Source organism: Lutra lutra, chromosome 10, assembly GCF_902655055.1.
Source record: "Lutra lutra chromosome 10, mLutLut1.2, whole genome shotgun sequence".
Lineage (NCBI taxonomy): Eukaryota > Metazoa > Chordata > Mammalia > Carnivora > Mustelidae > Lutra > Lutra lutra.
Window position 1 is genome coordinate 74,553,003 of NC_062287.1, and position 27,941 is coordinate 74,580,943.

A 27,941-nucleotide genomic window follows, 5' to 3' on the forward strand; every position below is an offset into this window, starting at 1 on the left:
AATCATTTCATATTTTGGGATAAGTACATAGGATTTAGACCACCAATAATGGAAGGCTTAAGGCCCTACAGTTTTCAGTAATTTCACAGAGTAGTATACCTCTGAGTACTTTGCCTAATGTGTGTCCTCAGCAATTTGTTTTTGTTTTTTTTTTTTTTTTTTTTTTTTTTAAGATTTTATTTATTTATTTGACAGAGAGGCAGGCAGAGAGAGAGAGGAGGAAGCAGGCTCCCTGCCAAGCAGAGAACCCGATACAGGACTCAATCCCCAACCCTGAGATCATGACCTGGGCCGAAGGCAGAGGCTTAACCCACTGAGCCACCCAGGTGCCCCTCCAGTATCATCTTAAACTTTGATTTTTATTACCTTCACTAATGATAATGAGTATCATTTTTATTTTTATTTTTATTTTTTACTTATTAAAGATTTTATTTATGTGAGAGAGAGAGAGAGAGACAGAGATAGTGAGAGAGAGCATAAGCAGGGAGGAGAGGGAGAAGCAGACTCCCCACTGGGCAGGGAGCCCAATTTGGGGCTCAGTCCCAGGACCCTGGGATCATGACCTGAGCCGAAGGCAGACACTTTACTGACTGAGCCACCCAGGAGCCCCGAGGATCATTTTTAAAACTTATATTGAAGTTCTGAATTCTAGAAGCCAATGTATTTTTAATATATCTGTATTATTTAAATGAGTTGAATATTTAATTTTGGATCTGGAGGGGATATGACAATATTCTACATCTAGGATTCCTTTATAAGCATTTGCTAACTGTATTGAATCAGGTTCTTATCCTGCTTAAGTTAATTCCTGCCTTTCAAACTTGAGAAAGTTTATTTCGGCTAAAATTTAGAACTACTAAACCTAAATTAGAGCATGCATACATACAGTAGGGAAATTATAAACAGAATACTTCCTTATGAAATCTATACAAATCACATATTTCATATAAAACATCTCTTAATTTACATTGTTGCATCTGATTGTAGCAGAATATAGCCAGATATGCTATTGAGAATGTAAAACAACCAAGGTGCCCGGTTAGCTTAATCAGTAGAGCACAAGACTCTTAATCTTGGGGTCATGAGTTCAAGCCCATGTTAGGCACAGAACTTATATACCCCCCCCAAAAAAAGGAATTTAAAACAGCCCATTTTAGTCATATCTTCAGTTTTTTTTTTTTTTGCGTGTCATCCTTGCACAGGGGCCATGCTAATCTTCTCTGTATCATTCCAATTTTAGTATATGTGCTGCCGAAGCGAGCACAGTTTTTTTTTTTTTTTAATAGAAATTACTACTATCATTGATCTGTAAAATTTTAAATTTTGTGATCTGTTCCTTCCCGGTAATGTCATATATATAAATAGAACTTAAAATACTAGACCTTCTCAATAACATCTGTTTTTTTATTACACTAGGTGGTTTTGGATGTTGGTTGTGGAACTGGAATTCTCTCTATGTTTGCAGCTAAAGCTGGGGCAAAGAAAGTTCTTGGAGTTGATCAGTCTGAAATACTTTACCAGGCAATGGATATCATAAGGTAGATTTATTTTAAGGCTTGATTTAAGATTATTTTTAAATATGATGATTAATCCTCTTGTCTTTATTAGCTATCTGAAGCAGACTCAAGATATGTGTCTTTTAGTAAAAATTCATTCCAGATAATAAGATTTTAGGTTAGATTGAACTAGGCATGTTTGAGGTATGAACAGTCGTTTCACAGTTCTCACTGATGACAATTATTTTTATACAATTTCTTATCTTTCCAATTATGGGTATAAATATGCTAATTATAATAGTACAAAATTAGAAATCGACATATAAGATAATATTGTTAGAGGACACAACAAAACTAAATATTCGTTTCATATTCAGCAAATAGCAATCAGACTAAAGACTAAGGGTTATATTCTTTTTTGCAACACTAACATTTGTGCCTCCTTCAAATTTAAATAAGTAAATTCCGAAATGATTACAAACAAAGCAGAGTGGATTTAGATTATCTCCTAAAACTTAATTTTATTCTCTAGAATATCTCCTCTCTTTGAGGAGTTAGGTTAATTGATCAAGGATTGACTTTACAATTGGCTTATGTCATAGTAAGAAGGACTTTATTTGAACTATGGCTTAGAGAACTAGATTTCTTCAGCGGTGTTCTTAACAAAGCACCTTATACTTGGAACTTAGGAGTAATTTTCAGAGTGAATAACGAATAGGAGCTTCTCAGCAATTCTCTCCCCTTGTGACTCCCCCCTGCTTTATTGAGATAAAATTGACATACAACATTGTATAAGTTGAGGATATACAATGTATTGCTTCCATACCTTTGTGTATGCTACGTTTAACATTACCTAACACCTCCATTGCATCATGTTACTACCATTTCTTTTTGTGTTGAAACATTTAAGATCTACTCTCTTAGGAACTTTCAAGTGTATAAACTTTTAAGTGTTTAAATACAATATCATTAACTATAATTACCTGCATACATTACATCCCCAACAGCAGTTCTTCAGTGGTCCTCCCATCGATACTTCATGTTCTGTTGTTAAAATTGATTAATATTAATTCTTCCTTATTAGTATTAAATTTGAATGTAATTATGTAAGATGTTTAAACTTGTAGATGTTATTGTATCATGTAGAGTTTAGTGTTGTGGTTCAGAGTGCAAGGTTTGAGTCAGGATTGGTTTGAATCCTCACTCCTGCTTACCAGCTATTTGAACTTAAATTATATCTAACCTCTTCGTCACCTGCTGTTTCACTGTCAAAATTAAAATAATAATGAATACCTCATGATTATGAGCAAGGTAAGTTATAAGTAAGATACGCATATAACTCTTTGGCGTATTGCTTGGCCCATAATAGGTACTCAAAAGTCAGCTACTATTATTAACAAGTACCAAATTGATGTTAATGAAAAATTACATTAGTCTTGGTTAGATTTTTCATAGTTCTGGGTTTGTGCTTATTCTTTTCATACTGGAGAAAATGGCATATGTGTTGCATGTATATAGACAACTCTGTAATCTAGTGAAGTTTTTCCTAGTTCTTAGGATGCCAGTAAGGACATCATTATCATTTTGGAGTTTCCATAAAGAACACCCTCACTTGCTTGTGCATTGCCGTCCAAACAAATATGAGAACCAGTGTTCTCAAGAAGAGATTGTTGTAGAACAATTATCAAAAATACATTGTTGGTAGGAAGATTATGGTAAGATATTTCTACTTGAAGCTCTAATCTTATAAAAGACCATGTGCATTTACATGTTAATTTTCACTTTTGGTTTCTACAAAGTGCTCTCATTTTAATTCCTTTATGGAAGAAAAGGAAAAGGATGGGGCGCCTGGGTGGCTCAGTGGGTTAAGCCGCTGCCTTCGGCTCAGGTCATGATCTCAGGGTCCTGGGATCGAGGCCCGCATCGGGCTCTCTGCTCGGCAGGGAGCCTGCTTCCCTCTCTCTCTCTCTCTGCCTGCCTCTCTGTCTACTTGTGATCTCTCTCTGTCAAATAAATAAATAAAATCTTTAAAAAAAAAAAAAGGAAAAGGATGGTGATAACAGTCCTTTTATTTTATATTGTTTTATTTTTGTTTCACAGAGAATGCCTAGTGACTTTTTAGAAATATCTTTACACAATGATTATATTCACATTCATTGTATATAAAATGTAGTGCTGCAGTGTATGGAAATTTTGCATAAGGGCATTTATTGAAAATGACTTAGCACTCGGTTTTAGGTACTTCATTTTAATAATAAAAATTGCTGACCTTAATTTAGTACTCTCTGTTGAATCTCATTTGAGGTATATATAATTACAGTATATGATTATCCTTATTATAGAGATGAAGAAATGGCAGCAGAGATTGAGTAAGTCTCCTTATTTGTGGTGGAGCCAGGGTTAGATCCCGGGCAGCTTGACTTCCTCATCCTCACAGCTGATTTACTGGGCTGTATATCCGTTTAACTACTTACAGGGCTTGTGTTAGTTGTATGCAATAATTTGCTTTACTTAGAACCCATAGAATTTGAAAATCAGCCCTTTTTGCTTTAGATAAATTTTGTTTTGGCTAAACCAACATTATACTGTTTCTGAAGAGATTTTGTCCTTTGCCTGTTTTATTTTGTGAAAAAGATAGTTACATCCATAGTGTCTATAAGCATCTCTCCCTTGTCTTCCATTTGAAAATTTGAAATTTATACTGTTGGGTAAAAGAACTTCTATTTTTCTATTTGTGAATATCTCCCTAAAAAGGTATGTAGGAGACAGTTTACTTTTAATACTCCCACAGTTTACTGGCTAATTGTTCTACCAGATGAGGAGGCAATCTAGCATATTTCTCTCAGCATCTGGAAACACATGACTTGATTTCTGGTTTTGGCTTTTTGATTAATTAGCTACATAGTAATGATCAAATTACTTCTTTAATCTCCGGTTTCTTCCTTTATAAAGTGAGGTTGATGGTGGTTACATTGTTATAAGGATTGAATCTATTCATGGTGGTTTACAAAATGGCTGACATGTAACTGCTTACTAAATTTTAGCAGTAAATGTAATATTATTCATTAGTAGTAGTAGTGGTATGTTTAGCTTGGCACCAGTGCCTCAAGTAATATTTTATATTATGTTGGTTATATTTCTAAAATATCATTTATTGTAGCTATCCCCCCAAAATATGATGACTCTCTTTTCTGCCTTTTTTTTTTTTTTTTCCCAATTGTTCACAGTCTCTACTCTCTTAAACCATTAAACTTCAAGTTTTGGCCAGTTTCATTCTGTATTCACTCTCTTCCCTTGAAATCTACTCCCAACTTCTCTCTCCCCCCCCCCAAGATTATTTCCTCCTCCTCTTTCTCATTCTTTTTCTTCTTCTTCTGTAGAGAGAGAGCTCCTGCATCCATGGGGTGGGTGGGAGAGACAGAGGGATAGTGAGAAAGATTCTCAAGCAGACTGCATGCTGAGCATAGAGCCTGACATGGGGCTGGATTTCATGACCTGAGCCAAGCCAAGAGTCAGATGCTCAACTGACAGAGCCACCCAGGTGCCCCCTCTCAACTTCTCTTATAATTGTCTATTATTGTATGTTGGAGCTTTCCAGAATTATCACAGTCCGTGAAAACAACTCTTCGAGTTAGCACGTTCTGAGTCTTTGCTCTTCTGAGACTGTTACATCAGCGAACTGTACACAGTAGAATTTCTATAGAACTCTGTAAGCTGATATCTGTAAAAAAGCACTTAAAGGGGCACCTGGGTGGCTCAGTGGGTTGAAGCTTCTGCCTTCGGCTCGGGTCATGATCCTAGGGGATTGAGCCCCGCATCGGGCTCTCTGCTCAGCAGGGAGCCTGCTTCCCTCTCTCTCTCTGCCTGCCTCTCTGCCTGCTTGTGATCTGTGATCTCTGTCTGTCAAATAGATAGATGGAGTCTTTGGGGGAAAAAAAAAAACTCTTTAAATTCTAAGAGGGACACTTTTAAAATGCATTTTTCGTTATTTTTAAATATATTTAGTGTTCAGTCCTTGAATTACATTCAGAATGTGATAAAAACAATTTGTATCCCTTTATTTAAAAAAGATTTAATATTTCTAAAGAAATGTGTTTAGAATGAAATAAATAATGATTTTAATGTAAACTGACATGTATATTAGGGTTTATAATGTATATTACACATAAATGTATATTTGGGCTTAAGATGAAGGTCAGGCTTGCAGTTTTGAGGTTGCAGACATGATATAAAGTAGAATATAGGTTTTCAAAGATGTTGTATTAGCAGGGCCAAATAGAACTCCAAGTGAAATATGGAAGGATGAAAAATTGTTTCTTATTCGTGCTGTCGTACTTCGAACTCCACAGTGAATGATCATTTTAGAAACATAAATTTACCTAAGGACAGCAAAGCTATGGAATTGCCAGACAATTGTATACTGTGTTCACCCTCAGGAAGCAGGGGTAGCATCCGGTAAAATTTTTGCTGTAACTTAGGCTGCCTTTGGCTTCTCATTGACTCAGCCATGGAATAGCTCATTATTCAGAGTGCTGCATGTTGTTGCACAGGAGCTTCCAGGAGAAGGTTGATCCATCATACAGCCATGGTGCAATGCTTTCAGTGTCACCATGACATTAAAGATGCAATCTTTTATATTGCCTGTATCTAGAATACTGTTAGAAATGAAACATTAAGAAAAGCCTAGAGAATATTTGATCTGTTGTCATGTTTTTTTAGTTGTCCTCTGGATTCTAGGACAGGAGCTATATTTTCTTAATCGTTTTATTCTGAACACCTAGCAAAGTGTCTGATTCATGGCAGATGCTTGGTAAAGTTCTTTGAGAAGAGTTAACATAATGATTTTAAAGATAGTGGTGACCCCTATATCAGGTTTGGAATAAGATCACAAAATATACCAGGATAAATTCTTGAAGTAAGGATGTTCCTTCACATTTTGTTCCTAATTTAATGGAAATAACACAGAAAAGTGAGTTAAAGCTGCAGAGAATTTTGAACTGCTAATGAAGTTAAAATGGCAAAAAACATATTTGCTGCTCAAAAACTGTAGAATTCTAATGAAGGTAAAGAAGGTGATCAAGACACAGTACAAGAAAACTAAATTCATTTTTTCTCCCACCCCACCAAATTCTTAATTTCCTGTCCACTCAGGGATCCTGTTTTGAAGGTCTCATGACTGCCCTCTAGTTCAGTGGTTCACTGGGAAAACTCCTTACATTCAATATAGAGTTGTATTCACAGTTAAGATTTATATACATAGCAAAAGACATAGTTCAGGGACAGCAAGAAAAAGATACCCTTCAGTAAAGAGGTCATGTTGAGGCTCCCAAGTAATCCTTTCTTTGCAAGAGTCACGCAAAATGTACATTTCTCTTTAGCTGCAAACCTCAGAGACACATGTAAGATGTCTCTTCCTGAGGAAGTTTGCTTGAGTCTTAGAGTCCATAGTTCTCAAAGAGAGCTGGTCATATAGGCGCCTGCTCTGTGACCGCCCCCCAACCACCATGGTGTAAATGCATGTCAGACCCCAGGTACGCATCAGGAATATTCATGTTTGCTTTAAACATGCTGTCAGGCTGGTTTATCTTGGTCCATGGCTTGGGGCATATAGAAGAGCATCATTACCCTCCAACTATGTGAGTGTTCAGGAGTTTTGTAGAGTCTGGTCAAGAATTATTGCCATAGTTACAGAGATAAGACCTGAGAGAATAGATCTGCATTGGTGTTTTTCTCACAGGTAAAAATTGAAAACCTGGGATTCATACTTGACCTTTGCTTCTTTTTTTACCAACATTCCTGTTGGAGAGAATCCTGTTAACTGAGAATCCTTACTGTTTCTCAGATCCATCCCTCATCTATCATTGACATGTCTTGAATCCATGTCTTAATTCACATTCTTACATTTCTCACCTAAACTCATACAGCTGCATGTAACCGGTTTGGTTATTTGTACTTTGCCTTTGCTTCCAGCAGCTGTCAGCCATTCTCTCCGGGGCAGTGGGACTGATTTCCCTACTCAGTTCTCCTCCCCTTTAAGTAAAAAAGTAGGGGAAAAGGATGTGTTTTGTGTTGGGAAGACACAGAGAGGATAAAGAAGAAACTAAAGATTTTCTGTGATCCTAGTATGAGAGATCACTATCAGCATTTTGGTAAGGCTTTTTATTTTTATTTATTTATTTTTAAAAGATTTTTATTTATTTATCTGACAGATCACAAGTAGGCAGAGAGGCAGGCAGAGAGAGAGGAAGGGTTGCAGGCTCCCTGCTGAGCAGAGAGCCCAGTGCGGGGCTTGATCCCAGGACCCCAGGACCATGACCTGAGCCGAAGGCAGAGGCCTTAATCACTGAGCCACCCAGATGTCACTTGGTAAGTCTTTTTAAAGCTTTAGGTCAGGAGATGAAATACATAGAAATGCAAGTTTTTCCAGAATTTCAGTTCCTCAAGTTTAGACAGGGATTTTTCCTTTTTTTTTTTTTTTTTTTGCCACCAGGAAAGGTGATGTGTGTGGCACATGGTAGGTATTCAACTTAAATACTTATTTAATGAATGTATTTATAAATTAATAAATTTTTAAGACCTGGGACATCAAACATTCAAAGGTAAATCAACATCAACCCTGAAAGCCCATTTTCTGTGCCTGAATCTAGATGATTCTCTTCATCATTTTTTCTTGTTATATTAGAAGCTGAATTATTGCTAATTTTAAACAATAAATGTTCTCAGTGTTAGTAATTCCACAGCTACACACCTGTAAACACAAACGATAATTTGGGAGGGAGGCAGTTCATTGTATTCAAGGAATACACGCCTTATTCTGACTCCATGTCAGGGGCCTGCATTTGAAATGATCTGCCTGGTAGTGTATTTATTTTTCATGGGATATACTTACATCTACCCTTGGTCTCAAATGGTTAAGAATCCTTGTTTTGGGGGGCACCTGGATGGCTCAGTCTGTTAAGTGTCTGCCTTCAGCTTAGGTCATGATCCGAGTGTCCTGGGATCCAACTCCACGTCAAGCTTCCTGCTTGGGGGGGGGAGCCTGCTTCTCCCTCTCCGTCTACAGCTCCCCGTGCTTGTGTTCTCTCTCTGTCTCTCTATCTGTCAAATAAATAAATAAAATCTTTAAAAAAAAAAAAGCCATTGTGAAGAATGGCTTCCACCTCCACTATAATCTCTGCTGTGTACACCAAGCCCTGGAGCCTTCTTGACAAGTTTACCAATAGAATTTTAATTCCCTTTTTTCTTCCACTAAATTTATTAGAATCTTTGCTTCTTTGATACCAACTCCTAAAATCTTTACACATTTATCAATTTATTGTTGTATTTTACGTTGCTTTATTGTCATTTCCATGTGCTTAGGGAACAAAAGAGAAGTATCTGTGCTTGGGTACCACAGTGAAATGAAAGCAAAGTAATATTATGTAAACTGTATATATTTTTGTATCAGGATATTCCCTCCCTGCTCTTCCCTAGCACTCATGTATTCTTCTAGATGAACTCCATAATTACTTTGTCACAAACTTTAAATGCCACCTACTTGACTACAGGTCTTCATTGCAGGAACTTCTCTGATGCTTTATGCTGCTTGCATTTATCTCCCTATTAGACCATGTTCTTCTTTGGACTAGACTAGGTCTTCAAGTCACATTGGACAGAAGTACATTACGCATTTGATCCTATGTTTCCCGTTCTAAAAAATCGTGAAATGACTCTTCACTGCCTTTAAATAAAATCTAGACTCTTCAGTATCACCTCTACCTCTCAACTTCGTCACTGTGTTCTTCTTGCACTAATCATATCGAGCTATTTATAGTTCTTCGGATTTGCATTTCTCTTTTATACACACACACACACAGATGACCCTCCCTTACCCACAAAGACACACATGTTTTTGTGGGTGCTCTGTCTTTTCCTGGTTAAACTCAAATGTCCCTCACTTACGGGCTTTTTATATAAGCTTCTGTGGTACCCTATGCTGCTTACTGTTCTGTCTCCCTTAGACCATGTTCTTAAATGGGTGGACTGTGTCTTTCAAATCTATATGCCCAGTATAAGATAATCATGCTGATATTCCAAATCGTGAAATAAAATTGCTACTTTTATGATAGAATGACCAATATTTTCCCATCTTATTTCCTAACAGAATTTTCACTCAGAAAATAGATGGTTTCAGTACTCCCTGGAGTACTCACTGGAGTTAAGAGACTTACTTAAAATATTCTTCTTATTACATTGTTGTATTTCTGTAGATTAAAGCTAGTTTCTGAGCAGGTGATTCTAGAGATAAAATTCATTTGGCATGCTTTTATGCTAAAGAAAGGTTTAGTGAGTAGACACTTGAGAAAAGTCAGTAAAATGTATAGTTTTTTTCATGAATGGGAAATCAGGTGGTGATTAAGATGAGCAGTCTCAAGAAAGAGGTTATCTATGTGAATGATATCTGTGTTGAGTTGTTTAATACAGAATTACTGGGAATTATGGCCTTTGTCTTTTTTTCTGTGTATTGCCGGAAATCTTAATTTTTCCTATTATATTTATATTTGAACAAGTAATTACTGATGCAAATAGGATTATGACTTGTAGCAGACAATAAACAGCCTGAGCAGATGGCCTTTTACAGAACACATCTTGTTTCAGCATTAGTATTCTGAAGATATTTCTAGGCAATGGGAACATTTTGCTCTTTTAGGAAGCTCACCTTTTGTTTCTTTTGAAGTGTTTGTAACTGTTAGAACCATATAAATATTTCAGTAAATAGTAAGCAACCACAGCAGTTTTATCAGAATTTTATTAAGTACTTATTTGAAAAAAAAAAAACCCAAATATGATAAACAATCCCTTTTTCTTAACTTTTGCATGAAGTATAACATACGTATTAAATGTGCATAAATAACGAGAAATAGAACATTACCACATTGTAGATAGAATCCCACCCACCTCCATTTGCCCTTTTTCAGTCAGATGCTGCCCTTGCCTATTTGAGTTACCATCTTAACTTTGATAGTAATTACTTCTTTTGTTTGCTTTCTACTTTAACCACTGACATCGCCATCCATTTAGAATAGTTTAGTTTAGGGGCACCTGGGTGACTCAGTGGGTTAAAGCCTCTGCTTTTGGCTCAGGTCATGATCTCAGGGTCCTGGGATCGAGCCCCGCATCGGGCTCTCTGCTCAGCAGGGAGCCTGCTTCCTCCTCTCTCTCTGCCTGCCTCTCTGCCTACTTGTGATCTCTCTCTGTCAAATAAATAAATAAAATCTTGAAAAAAAAAGATAGTTTAGTTTACTCAACTCTTGATTTTTAAATAAATAAATTGATATATTATGCATTCTTTTTGTCTAGGTTCTTTTGCTCAACACTTTTTTTTAGTGTTCATTCATGGTATGTGTAACTGGAGTTCATTCATGGTTATTATTGTAAGGACCGTAGTTGATGACTCTATCACAATTTTCTGATCTGTTCTTGACGGTCATTTTTTAGATTTTTCAGATTAGAGCTATTACGAAAAATTCTGTTACAGACTTTTTATATATACTGGTTCTGGTTGGTATTGTCTCATCTTTTCCATTTTTTTCCAGTTGGTCTTAGAGCACCTCATTACAATTTAAAATTGCATTTCTATGGTTATTAATGAGGCTGAGCACCTTTTTAGTGATTACTGGCCATTTGAGTTTTCTGTGAAATATCTGTTGATATCTTTTCTCAGATTTTTGTTGAGTTGGAGCTTCTCCTTTATTTGTAGGAGATCTTTATATTTTTAAAATTTTAGCTGTTTATAGGTTTTATCTAGTGCAGATGTCTTCTCTCGTTCTTGTGTGCATTTCCCCTTCATAGTGTCTTTTGATGTACTGAATTCTCAGTTTTCACACAGCAACATTCTTGTTTAAGGCTATTTTTGAGCTTATCAAGATATTCTCCTATATTCTGTTGTAAATACTTTATAGTTGTGTTTTTTACATTTAGCCCTGTGATTTCTTGGGCATTGTTTTTGTATATGGGATGAAAGTTTTATTTATTTATTTATTTTTTGTAATCTGTTTAAATGACCTACTTGTCCCAGTCTCACTTATTACAGAGACCATTCTTTCCTCTCCACTTTGCAGTGTCGTTCATCTTTGTCAAGAATCAAGCACCCATATATGAGGGCAGTATAACCTTTATACTGAAATTCTACTAAGGCAGTAGAACAGAAAATTACAGGTTACTCATTCATGAACATATATGCAAAAATTTTAATCAAAATATTAGAAAACTAATTGAGCAATATATTGAAAGGTAAAGTTTACCCCAAGAATGTAAGGTTGGTTACGTATGAGAACATCAGCCAGAACAGTCTATTGAGATCATCTCACTAGATGCAGAAAAAATGGCTTAATAAAATTCCATATCCATGCAGTATATCAATGGATTACAGTTTTTAGCGAACTAGAGCTAAAAATGAATGTCCTAACATGAGATATAGTACCTACAAAAAAACACAAGCCCTAAGGCCCATGTCTTGATGAGGCATTGAAAGCATTTCAATTTAAGTTCAGGAACAGGACAGAGATATCTGCTGTCACTATTTCTAACTCTGTAAAGGAGATCCCAGTACAGCAAGGCATTAAAAAGAAAGCTACGAGAATTGAAAATTAGAAAAGAAAACTATTCATATTTACTAATGGTATGTTTATAAATATGCCCTTCAGAAATAAATGATAAATAAATTATTCCAATAATAAAATTATCAAGATGCTGAATACAAATTAATATACAAAAATTAATTGTATTTGATGTGGTGTTCCATGATTCGTTGTTTGCGCATAACACCCAATGCTCCATGCAATACATGCCCTCCTTACATCAAAAACTAATGATATACTGTATAGTGACTGACGTAACTTAAAAATAATCAGTTGTATTTCTGTAAGGAACATGAAACACTTAAACATTGGAAATTAAAATATATCCAAGTGTATTGTTAATTTCTAACTTCCCAGATAATTCAAAGACATTAAATCACTTTGAATGGAAAATTTACCCATAGTTGAATATCCCCCAGTAAAGGTTATACATGAATCACAAGTCAGCTGTTTTAACTTCTTCTTCTAACATTTTCTGCAATAATTTCTGCTAAGAATAAGCCTATAAAGACCCTAATGAGCCTACTAAGATATGAACCGTCCTCTACAAAGCTTGTTACTAACTCCGTAGTAGTGAACTTATCTAATTCCTCTTTTTCACACTGTTTTTCCAAAGCCATCTAAATTGTCCTTCTCAATGAGCTGGTTTTTGTTTACTCCCATTTTTTTCTTTTGTTGATTCCCCTCCCCCCTTTCTTTTGTATGTCAGCAACATCATGGAGTCCCATTCTTGGTAATTAATGTAATCAGAAACTACATCTTGATTACAAAGTTGCATAAAATGCTCAAGAATGAGGAGTCACTGAGTTCCACATCATCATCTCTGTCATTCGATATATTGTTACTTATAAAGCCAGTCTAAATTTACTTGCACTCACAGCATTCCTTCTGCTTTAGAGGGCTATCTGTGTGTTGGGAAGAGGATAGAGCAGTTACCCTCATGGAGTAGGTATACTGTAGCCCAGCTCTTACTTACTGAGCATTTAGTTGTTGTACCACCTCGAAGCACCTGTTCACTGCAACATAGGAATCTATCATCAGCTCAAGTAATCCTTTCTGATCTGTTGTATGTAAAATAAGTGATGCATCCTCCTGATTGTCCATGCCAGTAATGATTCACTAGGCTTTTCTGGTATGTGTTTGTGAAATGCCCTATTTCTTTCACAAAATACTCTCAGCACTCAGGAGTCCTCTCACCTTGTCCTCCACCTACCTTTGGGATAACCCATAGCCTTAAATTCATTACTTTCCTAATGGATACTTCATCTCCCCAAGTAGCCATATAAGCACAAGGAGGCTTTCCAGTGAGAGGAAAAATTGTTCTTGCAGGGTTTTTTTCTCCTGCCTCTCTCTCCTCCCTGAAAGGACTAGTATTTCTCAGACATGCTAATAACAGCCAGAGAATAGAACTTTTCACTGTCTTCCCTTCCACCTACTGATGCCTGCCAGGCCAATGGCCAGTTTCTCTGAGTCTGAGTATTCCCATTTCATACCAAAGATGCCTAGGTAACCATCTGAGGATTAATCTTTCTATTTTTTTAGTTCCCTCCTTTTCCTGGTTTAAAAGTGCTCCGAACCTTTGTGATTTATGGATCTGTATGAGAGTTCTACTAGCACCACACTGAGCTAACTTATTTTCCAGTAGACTCACACAAATCTGATTACCCAGAGATATTACCCAGTAGTGAGCTTCATTAATAATTTCAAAGAGACTCAGTCAAGAGACTCATGTAGTAGGGAACAATCTGGTACATGGAGAGGAGCTCCTTACTTAGAGATCATGTCTACACTGGGTGAGAATACATGCCTGACATAGAGAAGGAAAGACCAAAGCAGCTGCCCTTAATGTCCCAAACTTCTCCCTAATTAGAACCTCTAAATTGCATATATTTTTGAAATTGTAAAGCCTGACCCTGGGTAAAATCTGTAGTTCATGATCCTTTGTATTCACTCACCCATAAGTCCATCCTCTTTTCTTATTCCTTCATATTTCAGTATCTCAGATCATTTTCCATCTTCCTGAACTAATTCTTTAACATTTTTTTCATTGTGTACTTATGGCTGTAGCCAAACAAAATCAAAATGGTGTTGGTTTGTTCAAAAATATATTCTGCTTCTATCTTGGAGATATTTTATCTGTGTGGCAATTCTGGATTGGTGTCATAATGCTCTAGTATAGAAGTCCATAAACTTCAGCCATGGACCAGCCACATGTTTTGTAAATTAAGTTAGGATATAGCCATGCCCTTTTGTTTACATATTGTCTATTGCTGCTTTTATCCAACAATAGCACTTGAGTAGTTGCAAGCAGAAACCATATGGCCTGGGAGTCTAAAATATTTGTTATTTGGCAATTTAATAAAAAGTTTGCCCACCTCTGCTCTAGTTCATTGGTATTATCATTCTATTACCTTCTGGCCTCTGTTATTGCTATTAAGAAGCAGCCTGTTGATACCTGAGCCGTAGGTAGACAGTTAACAGACTGAGCCACCCAAGCACCCACCAACTCATTTAATTTATTAGATCTAGGTATATTCAGATTTTCTAGTTCTTCTAGAATCAATTTTGAGAACTTTCAGAGTATTTTTCCATTTTACCTAAATTGTTATTATTTATTGGCATAAAGGTGTTTGTAATATTCCTTCATTATCCTTTGTCTGTATGATCTATAGTGATGTTCCCCTCTTCAATCCTAATACTGATAATTTGTATCTTCTTTTTTCTTCTTGATAATTCCAGTTAGAGGTTTATTAATGCTATCTTCTTTAAATATATTTTGTTTTCATTAATTTTCTCTATTGTTTTGTTTTGTATTGCACTGACCTCTGATAATTTACTTTCTTTCTTGGTATATTTCACTTTTCTTTCTCTACCATATCTTAAGATGAAACATTAGGATCATGGGTTTTAAAAACTTCTTCTTTTCTAATATAAGCATTTAAAACTAAATTTCCTCCTGAGTATGGCTTTAGCTGCATCCCACAAATTTTGATACACTGTGCTTTTAATGCAGTTCAAAATATTTTCTATAGTCTTTCTTTTGTTATTTCTTCTTTGAACCATGCTTTATTTAGAAATGTGTTATTTAACTGCCAAATATTTTGGATCTATCAGATATCTTTCTGTTATTGATTTATAATTAAATTTTAGTAAGCCAAGAAGCTCAGTCTCTAAGATTTAAATTTTTTTTCAACTTATTGAGACTTCTTTTTATTGTCTTATATGTAATCTACGTTGATGAATGTTCTATGTGCACTTAAAAAGAATATCATTCTGGGGCTCCTGGGTGGCTCAGTGGGATAGGTCTCTGCCTTCAGCTCTGGTCATGATCTCAGGGTCCTGGGATTGAGCCCCGCATCGGGCTCTCTGCACAACGGGGAGCCTGCTTCCTCCTCTCTCTTTGCCTGCTTCTCTGCCTACTTATGATCTTTCTCTTAAAAAAAAAAAAAAAAAGAATATTATTTTACTTTTGATAAAGTGTTATGTAAGTATCAACTAGATCTTCTATACTTCTATTCATTTTATATCTACTTGTTCTATCCATTATTGACAAAAAAGTACTGATTATCTCCTGACATGATTATAAACTTGTCTATTTCCCCTTTAATTTCTGTCAGTTTTTGCTTCATGTATTCTGAAGCCTTTGTTAGATAACTATAGGTTTAGTATTATCACATATTCTTGATTATTTAATCTCTTTATCATTATGAAATACCCTTCTGAACTCCTAAAGTTTTATAATGTTTTGCTTATATGATATTTATATATTCGTTTCAGCTTTATAAATTATTTGTGTCTTCATACCATTACCTTTCCCCATTCTTTTACTTCTAATCTATGGCATTTTTGTATTTAGACTGGATTTTTTTGAAGCTAGAAAGCAGATGGGTCTTATGTTTATACAGTCTGACAATCTCGGTCTTTTTATGTACTTATTTATGTATTATTTATTTGTTTATTTATCTGCCTTTTTAAAAAAAATCATGTTCAATTAGCCAACATCATTAGTTTCTGATGTAGAGCACTGGGTGTTACACATAATTGTCTTTGAATTGAATCTTTAGAACAAGGACTGTAAAATTATGGCCTTCTAGCCTGTGCCCATTTTTGTACGTTCACAGGCTTAGGTTGTTAAGAAGGAAGAAGGAAGCAGCACAAGTGACTCAGAAAGTTTAAAATATTTACAATCTGGCCATTTACAAAAAGGTTTGCCAATACTCGCTTTAGAGCACTACAGAAGCATAGCTAAGACAAAGAACATAGTGAGAAGATCTACAATAGAAAAAAATGAGGTCACAGAAAGAAAAGAAATAAAGGAACAGGAAAAAAAAAAACCCTTGAAGAAATCAAGGATGAGGGACGCCTGGGTGGCTCAGTCCTTTAAGTGTCTGCCTTCAGCTCCAATTATGATCCCAGGGTCCTGGGATTAAGTCCTGCATCAGGCTCCTTACTCAGCAGGGAGCCTGCTTCTCCCTCTCCCCCTGCCTGGGCTTCATCTCTCGCTATCTCTCTCTCTCTCAAATAAATAAATAAAATCTTAAGAAAGAAAAGAAAGGAAGGAAGGGGGAGGAAAAGAAGAGGAAAAAAAAAAAGAAAATGAGTTGGTAATTACAATCCTTCCCATAAATTAAACTGCAAGCTCAAATAGCAAATTTCTTATAACATTTAATGAAGAATTAATACTAAACTCTTAGAGGTTGACAGAACCCTTCACAACATAGTTTAAAAGGCTATTAAACAGTGATACTAAAGTCAAACACGTATTCCAAGAAAATAAACTACAGATCGGTATCCCTATGAACACATATTTTTTTAAGATTTTATTTATTTGCGAGAGAGAGAGTGCAGTCAGAGGGAGCAGCAGGCAGAAATTCCATCCATGGATGTATGGATAAACAAAATTGTTTTATCCACACGGGAATACTAAGCAACAATAAGGAATGCACTAGAGATATACACAAAAGTATACATGAATCTAAAAAGTATGCTTATTGAAAGAAACCACACACAAAAACGTACATTTGTTATCATTCCATTTATAAGAAACTACAAAATAAAAATCTAGTATGTAATGAAAGAAGGAAAGTCAGTGTTTGCTTGTGAACAGGAGGATTTTCTGGGAAAGAGTACTAATGAATTCGAGGAGGTAGAAATGTTCTGTATATTGATGATGATATTGATCACTCAAATGTCTCTCTTGTAAAAGTCAACAAAATTTACCCTTTAAATGAATGCACTTAGTTTTATGTAAATGATACTTCAGTGAAGTTGGGAAAAGACATCCTCCTTTGTTAGCAGAAAAAGTCCTTTGTAATTCAGATGTACATCCTCTGAGGATTGAGAGTTTATTTATTTAACTAGATATAAACTTAGCAGCTTGCTTTTAACTTTTTGAAATTATCTCCTTAACTCCGTTGTCTACTTCATATTTTAAAAGGAAGGTGAAAAATATGTGCTAGTTTTAGACCAAGCATATAAAAATACCTAATTGAGTGTCAGTGGACAAGGTTAAATAATTTAAGGGGGTAGTAGATAGTCAGGTTTTGTGCAGCATACAATATTTTGAGGAAATAACGTGCTGAGGATGTATGTGCTGCTTTCACAGATATTTGATCCTCATAATAGGCTGTGAAGTAGATAGGGCAGGCATCATCATTCTCTGTTACACATGAGCACACAGGCTCAGAAAATTATGATATAATTTGATGAAGATCACTTAGCTGACAATTACTAAAGGATCTAGGGTTCAAATAAAGAGTTTCTGGCTTTTAATTCTCTCTCCACTGTGAAACACAGCTTGCCTTTAAAATATACTCTTGTTGCCTGCTCTGTATGTCTCTCTACCCCTCCCTTTGGAAACAAAACAAAACAAAACAGTAACTTTATTGACATACATTCTTAATAAAATTCAGATTTCTTTTCAGGCTGAAGTTTTCAATATTGGTTCAGGATATTGCCATATTAATCAGAAACATTTGTGGACATTTATGCAGTGATCAAAAATTAATTCTAGTGCTCAGGGAGTAATCAAACTTAGAACATACAAAATAACCCAAACAGTTACCAAGAAATTATGTAATTTGACTAGTTTTCTGAGTCTAATATACTAATTTAATTCATTATGATAATTTTCAGACTAAATAAACTGGAAGATACTATTATACTAATTAAAGGAAAGATTGAAGAAGTTTGCCTTCCTGTAGAAAAAGTGGATGTTATTATATCTGAGTGGATGGTAAGTGTTTGCAGAAAAAACTACTTGTATTGGTTTTAAAAAAAGAAAGCAATGAATAAGGTAGTAGTTTTCTGCATTTAATTATATTTGATAAATGGCAGGAAAACAGCATTATTTTAAAAATAGCTACAATCTTTTTATGGTAGTTTATTCTGATATGGCACTTACTGGCTATTTGTAATCTTATTAAAAAGAGAATAAATTAGCTTTTTTACTTTTAAAATCATAATAAGGAATTATTATTTTTCTGTTTTCTAAATTTGTAGAGAACTACATATGTTTGCTGAAAAGTCTTTGAGGTCTAGTAAGGACTTAGTAGGACTGTTTGATCAAACTTAACATGATGTTGCCAGTATTGCTGTAATACTGAATGTCCTGTCTTTCTTAAGTCAGGCCATGTACTCGGTGTCCTTTATGACACAATAAAATTAAGATATGTTATATAGTTTTAGAATTTGCTTTGGAAATCATAAGTCAGGGTACAGAATGTTTATTTTTAAATGACTATGAAGTAAAACTAATGGTATTCAACAACTAATTTGACTTGTGGATAATGCCAATTTGATGAAGCCAAGCTAGTATTTCTAAATAAAGATTTCTTAAGTATTTGGAAGGTTTTTAAGCCTTTTTAAAAAAACCTGTATTTGATACATATATTGTCACTAAATGAACTTATCAAAAATTTTTGGGAAAAAATGCATTATGCTTTATGTTATCTGTACATTTTGAATAAACATAGCAATAATTCTAGCAAAATAGGAGGGATTCAGGGACCTTTTGAAATGTTTAGATTTAATGTATAAGTAAATTTCGGTCTAGAGCTGGTGACAGTCACCATTGTTAGCAGTACCTCTTTTGTACATGAAAGAGTATGTTGATTTTTTTATGGTAGAGTTGGCTTTTAATATTTTTTAATCACAGTGTCATTATTTATCTTATACCAAAGAATTTGTATTAGCACTCTGATTTCTTTTATGAATTGGGTGAAAAGATAGGGGTTTAGTTACATATAATTAAAAATCCAGCATCTTTTAAAGGGGCTTTGTAGAAGCACATTTAAGGCATTTACTCAGGAATAATTTATAATAGTATATACTAAATGTTGGCTAACATCCTCATTTCTCCAGGGACCATTTTGCTTTTCTTGGAAAATATATCTCTTAAATTACTCCAAATTAGGATATAAGCAAACTGAAACAGACTTTACTAAACTTCCTGTCACCCCAGTTGAACATTTTTGCATATCTGGGTATAACTAGTTGCATAGTTCTTGCCCTGCCTAGCAGAATTATACTTCTAGATATTGATGTTCTAGGAATTTTCATTTTAAAATCTGAAAGATGATCTAGAAGTATGAATATTCTGTTGAAATCTTAGAGCCAGTTGGTATAATAGCAAAAAATTAACTGGGTTGACTGAATTTGTGAGATCGTCACATTTACAATATGAACTTTATTGAAAGGCTGTGCTGGTCTTGGGCTTATTTGTCCTCAGGTGCATTTTACACTCTTCTCCTACTTGCTTCTGTACTGAAGGAGGGCTAATTCTGCAGGCTGCTTTTTCTAGGCTCCAGGGACAGCCATCTTCCATGGGGTTTGAGAAACCCAATGGGAAACACTGATGGGGGATTTAAAGAAAGGGAAAAGTCAGGACATTTCTTTGCTTCTGTTTGCCTCTAGTTATATTGCTGGCAGAAGCTATTTCTTTTGTGATTCCAGTTCCCACTGGATAAGTCTGTCATTAATTCCAGTGACTGTGTGACTCTGGCCCGGGACTCTTGTAGCAGTGCTTCTTCCTTTTGTCTCTGTAGCCAAGGAATAGTAGTTCCTTCCTGGTGTCTGCTGGTGTCCAGTTGTCTCTGTCTCTTCTTGATCACTTACCGTATCGTATCTTTTACCCTTTCTGTAAAAGGTAACAACTTCCTGCATTCATTTTTCTCTATTTCATGACCTAAGGTTTCTGGTCTCCTAGACTGTAATTGGTGTAAAGGGTACCTCTCATTTTGGAGGATTGGTCAGATATGATCTCTGCCTTTATTAGGAAGGCAGTATAATACAGATAATTCTGAGTCACAGGAACCCGGAATGAAAACCAGTTGTTTGGAACCAAGATGCTTTCAGAAGCCCTTCCCTAAGAGAAATAAATCAGTGTATTCAGGAAGTGTTAACTAAGAACTTTCCTTATTCCTCTTTACAAGGGTGTAACTTAAGAGTTTGCATTATCTTACTGTCCTCCTTTCCGTATAGGTGTCAGTGGAACTGAAGTCTAGCAGATGGTGTTAAACGAGTCAGGTGGAGCACTAGACTCAAATATATGGCAGTTATTCTAAGGCAGTCAACTTCGGATAGCCTTATTTCTCTAATAAAATTTGCGTTAAGCTTTTTAAATAGGTTTGTGCTGGAATATTTGAGTCAACTTTGTGGATTGGTAATAATCATTTATAGTACTTTCTAAATCCTATAAGTTCTTTTTTAAATTGGGTACTTCCAGGATTTCTGAGCTCAGTAGTTGGAAAATTCCAAAGACCTAATTTAATTAAACAGGAAGAACAGATACGCTTTTTAAAATATATCTAACATTTTTCCAGATATTTCTGCTTTGGCTGAAATAGTGGGCAAGTGGTAAATCATTGAGTATTTTTTTTTCAAAGATTTTATTTATTTATTTGACACAGAGAACAAGATCACAAGTAGGCGCAGAGCAGCAGGCAGAGAGAGAGAGTGGGAAGCAGGCTTCCTGGTGAGCAGAGAGTCCAATGCGGGGCTCAATCCCAGGACCCTGAGACCATGACCTGAGCCGAAGGCAGAGGCTTAACCCACTGAGCCACCCGGCGCCCCAATCATTGAGTATTTTAAATCTATTTTAAACGCACATTTCCATTAACCAGCATCTTCAAACTAAAATACATTGCATAGAATCCTCTTTCCTTATTTTTTTTTAAAACATATGGTGGTAATGATACAAAAATCTAGAAACACACAATTTTAAGCCATAGCATACTTTTTTTTTTCTCTTTTTTTAAAAGTTCAACAAGAAAAGACAAAAAAATACATACTCTGCATAAAAATTGGACTCAGATGTTTAATGTAGCAATGTAGGTATCATATGTTACAGAGATGTACATCTCTTCTTCTCCTGTAGTCCCCTAACTATCCATGTTAATCTAGATTTATTTTTTTGTCTACAACTATTCATGAACTTTGTCTTTATTTTGGAAGATGTCCTTAGTTAAGGATGTAATTTTAAAAGCCAAATCATTGCTATTAGCGTATTATTTAATAGGCCATCACTTGCCTCTTAGAGTTAAGAATTTCCAGATTTAGGCTTTCCTTTAATTTTACATTTTCATTTTTATTGAATGGAATTTCCATTTGTTAAAATTTTTGTCAGCTAAATAAATAACTGATATTAAATAAATAACTGATATTAAATTAGCCAATATTAAATAAATAACTAAAATAAATATGAGTTAAGTCAGTTTAATCTCTACAAGATGTTAATACTTATGCCCATGAGTATCTCCCTTTCATTTTCCATAAATTTACTCCACCAATAAAACCATTCTTTATGACAGTTTATTTCTGATTGCCTAATAAAACTATTCAAAGTAAGTGTCCCTAATTCTTTTTTTTTTAAACATTTTATTTATTTATTTGATAGAGCTCACAAGTAGGCAGGGAGGCAGGCAGATAGAGAGAGGGGGAAGCAGGCTCCCTGCTGAGCGGAGAGCCTGATGTGGGGCTTGATCCCAGGACCCTGGGATCATGACCTGAGCCGAAGGCAGAGGCTTAACCCACTGAGCCGCCCAGGCGCCCAAGTGTTCCTAATTCTGTGCTACAGACCAGTTAAGCCAGATTAACTCATTTGGTGTTCGTATTTTCCATTTATGTCTTTAGCGTGACCACCTTATAAATATGTAGATAAGATCCTGGCATCATATGATATGATTGCCAGCAATGATTCTTGTTTGCACCTTTATTTTTCTCTGTCATCAGGATTATCGGCAGAATTACACATTATATTTCATTATAGTGATCAGTACTGACCTGCATTCAAATTGCCTAAGGTCCCTTGTTCCAATTTTTCTATCTCGGCTTGTTTTCACAGAAGCTACCTAAAATTTTTCTTCACTCAAATATTCTTGGATGTGTCCTTGAAATTTAGGAATTAACTTTCCTACCCAATCTTCACCAGCACAAGTGTATCTGTGTTATAGACATGTATGTACACACCCATAGTGATATTGTCTGTTCATATTTAATACCCTTAATTAATGACTAGCATTTCAAGATACCGTTTAAAAAACAACATGGCTTGTGATTTGGCTTATCAGCAATCCAAAAAGTGACCAGGAAGCCTGTCATAGGTCACATTTTAAACTGGTGGGTGTTGAAATGTTTTTGTCATCTTTAGTTTAGTCTGACAGTGAAGCCATGCCATTTCAGCCAACTGCCATGAGGACAGGTGACCTTTCCTGGTCTGGTTTTTAACAACACAGATTCCACTGTATTGTAATTAATTGTTTATGTACCTTTTTTTCCATTCTCCTGAGACTGGGAGCCAGCATTTACTTGGTATGGCCAGATTCTATCACAGGGCTTAGCATTAGTAAATGATGAGGGAATGTACACCACAAGAGAACTTTACCATGTAGAAATTCACTAGCCATAGATATGATCTTATTTACAATTTGCTATACGGCACATGAAGTCAGGGAGGAAACATATGAGAGGGTTAACCATGTTGCCCTGAAGTCAGACTGCCTTACCCTTCACCCTGTTTTGCTGCTTGGGTTTGCTGCCTTGGGCATGTTACAACTTGTCTGTGCCTCAGTTTCTTTCTCTATAAAATGAAGATAATAGTAATACCTACTTCATAGGGTTTTTGTGAGGATTAAATAAATTAATAGATAAAAATTTCTTGAAGCAGTTTCTGCGCATAATAGAATCTCAGTTAGCTATTTAGTTTTGAAAGTTGTATAGTCTGTTAAGCACTTACTAACTAATGAATGAACTGCCTAGCTAGGTTATTCAGTAAGTAAAATTTGAAAATGATAATATACTTGATGTAAAGACTATTAACACTTAGGTGAAGAACATTCTTAGTGCTTTCCCCTTGGTGTATGAGCCCTCCGTTAAAGCAGAAGAAGTAATGCTGTTTACTTCTACCTGTGAGTGAAAGAAAGCTCCTAAAATTTCTAGTTTGCATTTTCAGACAGTTGGACATTTAATATAAACTCACTTAGATGATCCTATGTAACTGAGGTGGCACAGTGGTAATTATTATGATTAGTGTGAAGTGTTTCTTCTCAAAAATTATGCGTGAACAGATACTTGATTCACAAGAATTGAGTAATCATATAAATGTCACCAATTTGTAATAAAGAAAACTTTCTTACACACCTCAGCCTGGATTTAGAGAACCTGCCAATCATGTGTTTGAGAAATAACAGATTAGGTATTGTGTGAAAATTTGGGAGGGAAAAAGCATTATTTGTATTTCTTTGAAGCGGAATGCAAAATTTCACAAATTTTTAAGATAAAACATTAGCCTTCATAGCTTCTTGAGTCTTCCCAGGGCTGATTTTACTAAGTCCTTCCTAGTTCCTTTGGCGTTTCAGTTCATTCTCTTTTGCCATTAGAGCTACTTCAAGGGACAAGTTTAAGAAGCCATGACTTACACTGCTTTTTGAAACTGATTTAAAAAGGCTTGATGAGGGGAAGGGCCGGCTCCTGACAAGCGGCGGAGCAACGGAGCACAAAATCAGGACTTTTAAAAGTCTGCACCACGGAGGGACATCGCTCCAGAGGCTAAACCGGGGTGAAGCCCACGTGGGGTCAGCATAACCCCAGGTCCCGCGGGGTCACAGAAGGACCGGGGGTGTCTGAGTGTCACAGAGCTTGCAGGTATTAGAGCGGGGAAACCAGCTACAGCGACAAAGCCGAGGAGTGAGCTCTCAGCTCGGGGTTACCTTGAACCGGTTGCAGGCTGGGTGAGCTCAGAGTGCGGCCAGATGCCAGGGAGAGGAAGTGACCAGGCGCTTTTCTCCGAGCGCGAGCGACTGAGTGCTTTTCTCCAAATGAGACCAGAGGCCAGGGAGACAGGAGCAATTGGGTGCTTTTCTCTGAGGGCACACTGAGGAGCGGGACCCTGAGCTCTCGGCTCCTCCGGGCCAGAGACCGAGAGGCCGCCATTATCATTCCCGTCCTCCGGAAATCTACGGAAAGCGCTCAGGGAACAAAAGCTCCTGAAAGCGAACCTGAGCGGATTGCTTAGCCCGGTGCCTGATAAGGGCGGGGTGATTCCGCCTCGGGCAAAGACACTTGAGAATCACTACAACAGGCCCCTCCCCCAGAAGATCAACAAGAAACCCAGCCAAGACCAACTTCACTTACCAAGGAGAACAGCGGAATTCCAGAGGAGGAGAAAGCAAAGCAAGAATTCATGGCTTTCTCCCTATGTTTCTTTAGTCTTGCAGTTAATTTTTTTTTTCTTTTTTCTACTGCTAATTTTTTTAACTTTTACCCTTTCCTTTTTAAACGTTTTTTTTAAAGTAGTTTACCTTAACGATACCTTACCAAAAAAAAATAAATAATAATAATCTTTTTTGAACCTTCATTATTATAGTCATACTTTATCCTCCATTGTATCTAACTGTATTTTTTGTACATACATATATATTTTTTTATTATTTTTTCCTTATTTGTTTTCTTTCTTTTTTTTTCTTGTTTATCCCCTTTCTCCCTCCCACGATTTGGGGTCTCTTCTGATTTGGTTAAAGCACATTTCCCTGGGGTCTTTGCCACCCTTTTAACATTTTATTTTCTCCTTTATATATTCTTATCTGGATAAAATGACAAGGCAGAAAAATTCACCACAAAAAGAAGTACAAGAAGCAGTACCGAAGGCTAGGGACCTAATCAATACGGGCATTGGTAATATGACAGATCTAGAGTTCAGAACAACGATTCTCAAGGTTCTAGCTGGGCTTGAAAAAGGCATGGTAGATACTAGAGAAACCCTCTCTGGAGAGATAAAAGCCCTTTCTGGAGAAATAAAGGAACTAAAATCTAACCAAATTGAAATTTAAAAAAGCTATTAATGAGGTGCAATAAAAAAATGGAAGCTCTTATTGCTTGGATAAATGAGGCAGAAGAAAGAATTAGTGACATAGAAGACCAAATGACAGAGAATAAAGAAGCTAAGCAAAAGAGAGACAAACAAATACTGGACTACGAGGAGAGAATTCAAAAGATAAGTGACACCATAAGATGACACAACATTAGAATAATTGGGGTTCCAGAAGAAGACGAAAGAGAGAGTGGAGCAGAAGGTATATTGGAGAGAATTATTGTAGAGAATTTCCCTAATATGGCAAAGGGAACAAACATGAAAATCCAGGAGATGCAAAGAACGCCCCTCAAAATCAATAAAAATAGGTCCACACCCCGTCACCTGATAGTAAAATTTACAAGTCTTAGTGACAGAGAGAAAATCCTGAAAGCAGCCCGGGAAAAGAAGTCTGTAACATACAAGGGTAAAAACATTAGATTGGCAGCAGACTTATCCACAGAGACCTGGCAGGCCAGAAAGAACTGGCATGAAATATTCAGAGCACTAAACAAGAAAAACATGCAGCCAAGAATACTATATCCAGCTAGGCTATCATTGAAAATAGGAGAGATAAAAAGCTTCCAGGACAAACAAAAACTGAAAGAATTTGCAAACACCAAACCAGCTGTACAGGAAATATTGAAAGGGGTCCTCTAAGCAAAGAGAAACTCTAAAAGTAGTAGATCAGAAAGGAACAGAGACAATATACAGTAACAGTCACCTTACAGGCAATACAATGGCACTAAATTCATATTTCTCAATCGTTACCCTGAATGTTAATGGGCTAAATGCCCCAATCAAAAGACACAGGGTATCAGATTGGATAAAAAAACAAAACCCATCAATATGCTGCCTACAAGAAACTCATTTTAGACCCCAAGACACCCCCAGATTTAAAGTGTGGGGGTGGAAAACAATACCAATCTAATGGACATCAGAAGAAAGCTGGGGTGGCAATCCTTATATCAGATCAATTAGATTTTAAGCCAAAGACTATAATAAGAGATGAGGAAGGATACTATATCATACTCAAAGGGTCTGTCCAACAAGAAGAACTAATAATTTTAAATATCTATGCCCCTAAGGTGGGAGCAGCCAACTATATAAACCAATTAATGACAAAATCAAAGAAACACATTGACAATAATTCAATAATAGTAGGGGACTTTAACACTCCCTTCACTGAAATGGACAGATCATCCAAGCAAAAGATCAACAAGGAAATAAAGGCCTTGAATGACACACTGGACCAGGTGGACATCACAGATATATTCAGAACATTCCATCCCAAGGCAACAGAATACACATTCTTCTCTAGTGCACATGGAACATTCTCCAGAATAGACCACATCCTGGGTCATAAATCAGGTCTCAACTGGTATCAAAAGATTGGGATCATTCCCTGCATATTTTCAGATCACAATGCTCTGAAGCTAGAACTCAATCACAAGAGGAAATTTGGAAAGAACCCAAATACATGGAGACAAAACAGCATCCTTCTAAAAAAAATGAATGGGTCAACCAGGAAATTAAAGAAGAATTGAAAAACTTCATGAAAACACAATGGTTCAAAATCTGTGGGACACAACAAAGGCAGTCCTGAGAGGAAAATATATAGCGGTACAAGCCTTTCTCAAGAAACAAGAAAGGTCTCAAGTACACAACCTAACCCTACACCTAAAGGAGCTGGAGAAAGAACAAGAAAGAAAGCCTAAACCCAGCAGGAGAAGAGAAATCATAAAGATCAGAGCAGAAATCAATGAAATAGAAACTAAAAAAATAATAGAACAAATCAATGAAACTAGGAGCTGGTTCTTTGAAAGAATTAATAAGATTGATAAACCCCCGGCCAGACTTATCAAAAAGAAAAGAGAGAGGACCCAAATAAATAAAATCATGAATGAAAGAGGAGAGATCACAACTAACACCAAAGAAATACAGACAATTATCAGAACATACTATGAGCAACTCTACGCCAACAAATTTGACAATCTGGAAGAAATGGATACATTTCTAGAAACATATAAACTACCACAACTGAACCAGGAAGAAATAGAAAACCTGAACAGACCCATAACCAGTAAGGAGATTGAAACAGTCATCAAAAATCTCCAAACAAACAAAAGCCCATGGCCAGACGGCTTCCCGGGGGAATTCTACCAAACATTTAAAGAAGAACTAATTCCTATTCTCCTGAAACTGTTCCAAAAAATAGAAATGGAAGGAAAACTTCCAAACTCATTTTATGAGGCCAGCATCACCTTGATCCCAAAACCAGACAAGGATCCCATCAAAAAAGAGAACTACAGACCAATATCCTTGATGAACACAGATGCAAAAAATTCTCGCCAAAATACTAGCCAATAGGATTCAACAGTACATTAAAAGGATTATTCACCACGACCAAGTGGGATTTATTCCAGGGCTGTAAGGTTGGTTCAACATCTGCAAATCAATCAATGTGATACAACACATTAA

The 27,941-nt window shown here is 36.1% G+C and overlaps 1 protein-coding gene and 1 non-coding gene across 3 annotated transcripts in view; one reads left to right on the forward strand and one right to left on the reverse strand.

Annotated features, from left to right (window-relative positions):
• PRMT3 (protein arginine methyltransferase 3) overlaps positions 1–27,941 on the forward strand; it is a 130,289-nt gene that overhangs the window by 25,270 nt on the left and 77,078 nt on the right. For both annotated transcript variants that reach the window (XM_047690512.1, XM_047690511.1), the window contains exons 9-10: positions 1,417–1,538; positions 18,251–18,350. In XM_047690512.1, coding sequence (XP_047546468.1) covers positions 1,417–1,538; positions 18,251–18,350 — 222 coding nt within the window. The remainder of the gene's footprint in view (positions 1–1,416; positions 1,539–18,250; positions 18,351–27,941) is intronic.
• On the reverse strand, positions 1,158–1,264 carry LOC125080209 (U6 spliceosomal RNA). The gene has a single exon (XR_007121245.1). It is a non-coding gene; the product is annotated as a U6 spliceosomal RNA (small nuclear RNA).